Here is an 8006-nt window from a genome sequence, read left to right on the forward strand (position 1 = left end):
CCACCAAGATTCCCACAATCGATATCTTAATAGTAGCAAAATATGGGTGGAGAAGCAGCTACTTGCAGCTCAAGGCTACTATGAAGGTGCCAATCAGATTTGGGTTCCTCGACAGTCAAAAACTCTTCCTCAACGAAGCACTCAAAAGCCAAGAAAGAAGAAGAGTACTCCACAACACCGTCCACAAGAGCCTATGCGAGTTCCTCAAAGAACTCCACCAATGCAACAAGTGTGGATACCAAAAAGATTGCTGCGAGCATAAGGGTCTACCAAAGAAATACCAAAGCTTAGGTCCCCAAGCGCATCACAAAGTCCCCTACGCTTGCACAAAGAAGAAAGCCTCAACACCAAGCACATCGGCACCAATTTATAGTGTTCATCTCAAAGATGGGTGCCTGTGCATGTACATCAACAACAAAGATACTATGATGGTAATTCCATCATATGGTTGCCTAAATCAAACAATGTGAAGAAAACCTCACCACCAACTTCAACCCCAACGAATTCACCTATAGTTCATTCAAATGTTTGAACAGAGATGTGAAGCCTTTGGAAACCCCAACTGCCCCACTAAGGTACATGCGTTGAACTTATGCTTAGAGGGAAAAGCTAGTCGATGGTTCATCACATTGATGCCGGTGATTACGACCAACTTCAAAACCTTGAAATCAGCCTGTATACATGGCTTTTCCAGACAAGGTGATCGATGGAGTGTAGTAACAGAACTCTATTCAATTGAGCGCCAACCAAATGAATCCATTAAAGGCTTTATCCTTTGGATAAAACTCTTGGACTCACGTTGTGAGTCATGGAAAAAATTAAACGATGTTCAATTGAGGAGATGTTTCATGATGGGCTTGAAGAATAACGGCTTACACAACTTAATCATTATATCCAATCCAGAAACATTCGATCAATGTTGTAAGTAAAGAAGCAATACATTTAGATGACAACATGCTAGAAGGTGATCATGCTACAAGGTGTTCCTCATCTAAACCTTAATGTTGGTGAACTGCGTACTCATGCAGCGTTGAAGAACAATTGCACCAAAGCCTCACCATCAATAACTTCTAGGTACATCTCTGGATGGGGGGCCATAGTCGGCGAAGCCTAGTCAATGGTACAACCCATCACCTGGAATTTTCCTTTAAATTATAAACCTCTCCAAATGATGCCACAATCTTCACAACTCAATGATTTTCAATCCCTAGTGAAGATATTTATATTAGCCTCGCAAGTCGACGTAGTTCTTTCAATCCTCACCAACAAGTGGCTACTTCAACAGACAGTAGTTCAATAAGAGTCTATATGACTCAATTCTTGTACTTCATGAAAATCTGCTTCTAAGAGTACTTAATTATGCATAAAAACATAAAAAGCACATGGGCAGAAGAAGACAGGATCAGGTCCTACTCAACAACATTTAACAAGAATCCTACCACACAAAGGGACATCATCACAAGCCAATTACTTCAAATGATGAAAGTCGCTTCAATGAATCAAATGAGGAATTGAGAATCACCATCTCATTTTGATGATTAAGTCTACGTTCCTCCAGATCCTTCTCTCTCTTCTCTCCCATTATTAACATCTCTTAGTGTCCCCACTAACAAAAATCACATGTAACTTTGCCGATGATTGCTAAAAACAAAGTGGGCCAAAAAGAAAAAAGAAAAAGAAAAAAAAAGGGAGCTCACACAATTATTAAAATGCAATCATTCGTAAAAGCCCCCCACCCCGTTAGGAGTTCCCAATACACCACTAACCTCTTCATTCATTAACTAGCTTTTCTTATTTCCTCTGGAGGAACAAAGACCATTGAACGTCATTCAGCATCAACGCCATCGACAAGCTTGTTCATTCTCCCCACACAAAGGTCTTCAACGCGATCACGTGGACGTGAACGTCATTAGGAAGGGGGGAATGTTAATCCAATTCTAGGATTAACAAGATCTACCGCCATTATCTTACATCAAGGAGTCATGGTAGATATACACCAAAGGGTTGTACATTCAAGATATGAAGCAATAGTGTCCAAAGCTACAACTTGGATGGGCGCCTGTAATGGTGTGACGGAGTATTTATGGCAATTCTCGCTTCAAGAGCGTGTCGTAGCAAGATAGGATGAAGTCCTAATGATGTACTTCATGGATATATTATGACAGTGGTCATTGTAATAGCATTAGGCCTCTTATGAGCCTAAAGTGTCCGGTCAGCCGCCATAGTTTAAGTGAGTGTGAACACTTATGGCCATGTATATAAGTGAATATCTCTAATAATACAAGATACACTCCCATTGTGCAATTGAGTTTTGCTCTTGCTAATCCTCTTTCTAATCTGTCATCCTAATGCATGCTAGTGAGTGTGTATGAGTGAAGTGAGGTGAGAGGAGGGACGAGGACCCGTAGTGCAACGCGGTGGTGTGACAATGCTCGTGGGAGACACGGGGAATTGCTTCTCAACAAGGAGTTGTAGAGCTTGGAGACCTCAAGGGTTATGAGCTCGGCCATTGGAAAGATCCTCATGACAGTTGCGGTTCACCAAGTAAGCTCTTTTTGGATGTGTTTCAAGGAGGGTTAGGGTGAGCCATAAAAAGCTTACAAAAAGAAGGTGCTATTTTTTTTTTGTGAGAGCATGCTTGAAGCTACTTGTTTTTTAAGTCATTATAATTGTGCTAATTTGATTTTACATGGTGTATATAGGATAATGATGGCAACCATGATGAAGATGATGATCGATGTAGTGAGCAGATGTATTTACATGGCTTTGTCTAGTTATATTTAAGCTTATACATTTCTTAGAGTCTTGAGTACAGAATGAATCAAATGCTTTGCAAGCATTCTCTGTAATATAACTTTTTATTTATACTCAAATAGTATAACTTTTAGTTTATGCTCACTTGTCTAATTTTAAACAATGGCCTCTATCAAATCTCTAGTATTTAAAAAAAAACTAGGGGTAGATTGTGAGAGTGTGAGTCCCTAAGTTGCCCCATTCTTTGTTTGAAAAACAAAATCCCAAAAAATTGATGCTATTTTCACTTTTGTGCCGTTGTTCCATTGCGGTGTAGTGAACATAGCAACGAATATAGTAGTGAGCCCGTAGCAACACATATAGCAACAAAACTACACCCAACATTTGGAGATTTTTTAGTCCCATCTCTTGTAATGATAGGTCTATTATATTTGTTCAAAGGTTGTTTAGATATTAATAAATGAAAGAAGTGAAAATATGTAAAAATCCTTGATGTCAGCAATGATGTAAGCTTGGTGACATAATAGCCACATGGGTGGGTGCATTTGCATAGACATATTGTGTGAGTGAGAGGAAACAAGTCATTCTCCTTAAATCCAAGGATAGTGACTCCAGGCAAGGATTCTCCCAAAAATGCATATGCACTTGTATTGTCTATTTGTTCAAAGGTTGTTAAATTTTAATGAATGTACACTGAAGAAAGAAGGTGAAAATAGATAAAGCTTCTTGATATATTCTCGATGACGTAATAGCCACATGGGTGGTGTAAGTGGCATACTAGGTCTCTCGCTTCTTTTATTCCTTAAACATGGATTTAGCGCTTTGTTATGATCCGCGATAGCTCTCCCAATTTTTCACGACCCAACACTTAAATATCTCTCTCTCTCTCTCTCTCTCTCTCTCTCTCTCCCTTGGTAAGGTAAGGTAAGGTTCTTGCTCGTGCAAAAGCAATTCTAGATTCTAGATGACATGTTCAATTCGTTAAGAAAGCAATACGTTTACACAAAAGCAGCTGATCTAGGTGATTTTGTAGTTTTGTTTAAGGGCCATAAGTATCTTGGGATTTCTCACTAGTATAGTACACTATAAATCGTCTGTTATGTTAGGATTTCCTTTGCATGGCCCAAATTTATTGGGCCATTGTCTCACCGGTAGACTTAACAATAAGGACTTGGTGATTGGAATTAGTTTGGAAGAACAATTAAGGACGTGGGGTAAATAAGCATATCATTAAATCGCGTGATGATGCGAGCACCGCTGAAATATGAGGGCCTACCCTAACCTTAATTTAGAGGGCCATAAACTAACTCGACCTTCAAAAATGAACTAATTATGTCTGTTTGTGTATAAAATCTTGAAAACAGTGGTCCTCTTTTTTTCAGTTCTGTTTTCTACTTTCTCTATAAGGTTTCCAGGGCTTTGATGCCCTCTGAAGGCTTCTAGTTTCAGTTCTTAACTTTCTCTAGAAGGTTTCCAGGGCTTTCATGCCCTCTGAAGGCTTCTAGTTTCAGTACTGCATGCGAGTACGCTTGTCACCTGCAAATCTCTGGGGATTGACTGATCTTCTGATGTGAGTCTTCACATACGAATTTCAGCAGTGTGACTGCGGTACCATTCCCACCCATGCTATTGTGAACTCGGCCAAGTGGCGGCAAGTTTATGTACTGCAAGACAAGGTGGGCTTAAACGTGCCGGAGCTTTCTGTTAAAGGGCCGAGGGAAATCTCAGAACTAAGTAGCAGTGTTCGGATAAAAGAAATTTCCCATCAAGTTGGGAACGTTAATATCGCAGAGGTGCATGTCAAACTTGTGATTGCACCGGTGCACAAATTGAGAGGAAAAAGAATTAGTTTTATTACATTCTTGGATAAAACAATGTCTAATGTACACGCGGAAGAGACTGCAGTGGAGCTAGAACTCCCTAGTGCATTCTGCAGGGGCAACGGGATAGCGGGCATGGTCCGTGCAGTAGTTGTAAGTCATGAATTTCTTTTTCACCCATTGCAGCTTAGCCATGTCGAAGGAGTTTGAGCCGGAGGCTCCGCTGACATGGTTGGAGGCGCCGCCCATGCAGGCGGCGGCGGACTTGGTCGCCACGCAGGCGTTCGCTCGGAAGTTGCGGTAGGTGGCTACAAAGGGAGCGTGTGCCCAGTTGATCTTCACGAGGCCCCCGCGAGTGGCCCAGCTGTCGCCATTCCAAATACTCGAGAAGACGCGCATGGGCTGTTTGTTCAGATACGGTACCCCCGCCGCCGCGTTGTTGGAGAAGACGCGGATGGGCACGCCGTCCACCAGGAACCTGTCAAAGATGATACAAAGCAGGAGGAGATAAGCAATAGCATATGATAAAAGAGGTTGCAAAAGCCACCATCGATGGACTTACTACTTACAGGATGCGCTGCTTAGACCAGGAGACGGAGTAGGTGTGGAAGTCGGCGGTGGGGTCGAACCAGAGGAAGATGCGTTGCTCCCGCCCGCCCACGCCGTTGGAGAAAACGTTGGTCTGAAGCGCATAAGGCTGCCCGGAGGCATTGCCCAAAAACTCGAAGTCCAGCTCGTCGTGCTTGGCGGTCTCCGAGGACAGCTGCAGTGTGTAAAGATATAGCATCAGTGAAGGAATGAACGTTGATATGTAGCCAGCGACAATGTTGTTGTTGCGACGCAATGTATGATGGGCCGGCACACACTTACGTAGTAGGCCGTGACGGTGCCCGCCGAGTCGCCTGGCACGAGCTTGATTTGCATGTCGATGTTCCCAAAAAGATAGCTGTCCTTCGAAGCAAAGCCCGAGCCTGCATTTGCCACGCACATATAATACGGGAAGAACCAGTTAGGAAGAGAGGGGCGTAAAGCTGCTGCTGCTGATGATGAGCGCCCGCGGCCGGCGGGGCATTACCTGTGGATTGGTCGAGAACCAACTGGAGCGCCTCTCCGGCGGCCCCGAGGAACTTAACATTCGATGGCGCCCACGAGACCACAAAATTGTCGTTGAAGCTTGGCGCTGTGGCAGCCGCAGCAGCGCTGGGCCCGATCAAATTATGAGAGCAAAGGAGCAAGATGCCAAGACATGAGAGAGCACGGCTATAACAAGAGCAGAGGCACCTCGTAGACTTCATGGTGTCCAATCACAGAAATAGCGCTTCTCAGCTCTAATTATACGGTAGTTTCGAAACAAGTTGATATATTTGTTTGTACGTTGCAGAGTGGAGTGGCTGCTGTTAGATGATAGAATTTAGCTAGGAGAGTGCGTCTACTAGAGCTGTTGTGAGGAATACATTCGACATTATATACGTGCTTAAGATGAGGAGTCATCAGCAGCTTCCGTCCGTGGCCCATACTTTTTGCTTGGGAGGCACCAGCTGGTGAACCTCTCTTTCCGCGACGTTTCATATCACGCCACGCACACCCCTTAAAGGAGAAGAGATGGCGATGGGATATGGCCAACGCAGCAACGGTGATCCATGTTGGCAGCGGTAGCAGCTGTAAAAAAAGATGCTGGTGAGAATATTGCATACTTATTTATGCAATAACGGGAATGTTCGACGGCGCGGCCTTGCCATCATTAATTATGTAGCGCAAGGAAGGAAGGAGTGAGTCGAGAACCAACGCGGATTTCAAACGGGGGGGACTGTAGACGCAGCTAAATTCTGTCATCTAAGAGCACCCACTCCACTCTGCAACGTACAAACAAATATATATCAACTTGTTTCGAAACTACCGTATAATTACAGCTGAGAAGCGCTATTTCTGTGATTGGACACCATGAAGTCTACGAGGTGCCTCTGCTCTTGTTATAGCCGTGCTCTCTCATGTCTTGGCATCTTGCTCCTTTGCTCTCATAATTTGATCGGGCCCAGCGCTGCTGCGGCTGCCACAGCGCCAAGCTTCAACGACAATTTCGTGGTCTCGTGGGCGCCATCGAATGTTAAGTTCCTCGGGGCCGCCGGCGAGGCGCTCCAGTTGGTTCTCGACCAATCCACAGGTAATGCCCCGCCGGCCGCGGGCGCTCATCATCAGCAGCAGCTGCTTTACGCCCCTCTCTTCCTAACTGGTTCTTCCCGTATTATATGTGCGTGGCAAATGCAGGCTCGGGCTTTGCTTCGAAGGACAGCTATCTTTTTGGGAACATCGACATGCAAATCAAGCTCGTGCCAGGCGACTCGGCGGGCACCGTCACGGCCTACTACGTAAGTGTGTGCCGGCCCATCATACATTGCGTCGCAACAACAACATTGTACATATCAACGTGATTTATCTTTCATTCCTTCACTGATGCTATATCTTTACACACTGCAGCTGTCCTCGGAGACCTCCAAGCACGACGAGCTGGACTTCGAGTTTTTGGGCAATGCCTCGGGGCAGCCTTATGCGCTTCAGACCAACGTTTTCTCCAACGGCGTGGGCGGGCGGGAGCAACGCATCTTCCTCTGGTTCGACCCCACCGCCGACTTCCACACCTACTCCGTCTCCTGGTCTAAGCAGCGCATCCTGTAAGTAGTAAGTCCATCGATGGTGGCTTTTGCAACCTCTTTTATCATATGCTTATCTCCTCCTGCTTTGTATCATCTTTGACAGGTTCCTGGTGGACGGCGTGCCCATCCGCGTCTTCTCCAACAACGCGGCGGCGGGGGTACCGTATCTGAGCAAACAGCCCATGCGCGTCTTCTCGAGTATTTGGAATGGCGACAGCTGGGCCACTCGCGGGGGCCTCGTGAAGATCAACTGGGCACACGCTCCCTTTGTAGCCACCTACCGCAACTTCCGAGCGAACGCCTGCGTGGCGACCAAGTCCGCCGCCGCCTGCATGGGCGGCGCCTCCAACCATGTCAGCGGAGCCTCCGGCTCAAACTCCTTCGACATGGCTAAGCTGCAATGGGTGAAAAAGAAATTCATGACTTACAACTACTGCACGGACCATGCCCGCTATCCCGTTGCCCCTGCAGAATGCACTAGGGAGTTCTAGCTCCACTGCAGTCTCTTCCGCGTGTACATTAGACATTGTTTTATCCAAGAATGTAATAAAACTAATTCTTTTTCCTGTCAATCAATTGCTGCTGGTGTGCACCGGTGCAATCACAAGTTTGACATGCACCTCTGCGATATTAACGTTTCCAACTTGATGGGAAATTTCTTTTATCCGAACACTGCTACTTAGTTCTGAGATTTCCCTCGGCCCTTTAACAGAAAGCTCCACGTTTAAGCCCACCTTGTCTTGCAGTACATTTGGGAGCCCTCAGGTGAGCTTGGATGAGT

At 45.4% G+C, this 8006-nt stretch overlaps 2 protein-coding genes across 2 annotated transcripts; one reads left to right on the forward strand and one right to left on the reverse strand.

Moving 5' to 3' along the window:
* Positions 1 to 4503: 4503 nt before the first annotated feature.
* Positions 4504 to 6295, reverse strand: LOC147602594 (xyloglucan endotransglucosylase protein 7-like). Its single transcript, XM_086797841.1, has 4 exons — positions 5650 to 6295; positions 5445 to 5545; positions 5144 to 5337; positions 4504 to 5052 (listed from the first exon to the last, which is right to left on the reverse strand). Exons 1-4 carry the CDS (start codon positions 5867 to 5869, stop codon positions 4665 to 4667), a joined length of 903 nt encoding a protein of 300 aa, XP_086653967.1. The 5' UTR covers positions 5870 to 6295; the 3' UTR covers positions 4504 to 4664.
* A 94-nt stretch (positions 6296 to 6389) lies between these two features.
* On the forward strand, positions 6390 to 7791 carry LOC147602595 (xyloglucan endotransglucosylase protein 7-like). Its single transcript, XM_086797842.1, has 4 exons — positions 6390 to 6735; positions 6840 to 6940; positions 7050 to 7243; positions 7329 to 7791. Exons 1-4 carry the CDS (start codon positions 6516 to 6518, stop codon positions 7714 to 7716), a joined length of 903 nt encoding a protein of 300 aa, XP_086653968.1. The 5' UTR covers positions 6390 to 6515; the 3' UTR covers positions 7717 to 7791.
* Positions 7792 to 8006: the final 215 nt, after the last annotated feature.

Source organism: Cibotium barometz, unplaced genomic scaffold (genome assembly GCF_041138505.1).
Source record: "Cibotium barometz isolate CiBa-2024 unplaced genomic scaffold, ASM4113850v1 ctg419, whole genome shotgun sequence".
NCBI classification, from domain to species: domain Eukaryota; kingdom Viridiplantae; phylum Streptophyta; class Polypodiopsida; order Cyatheales; family Cibotiaceae; genus Cibotium; species Cibotium barometz.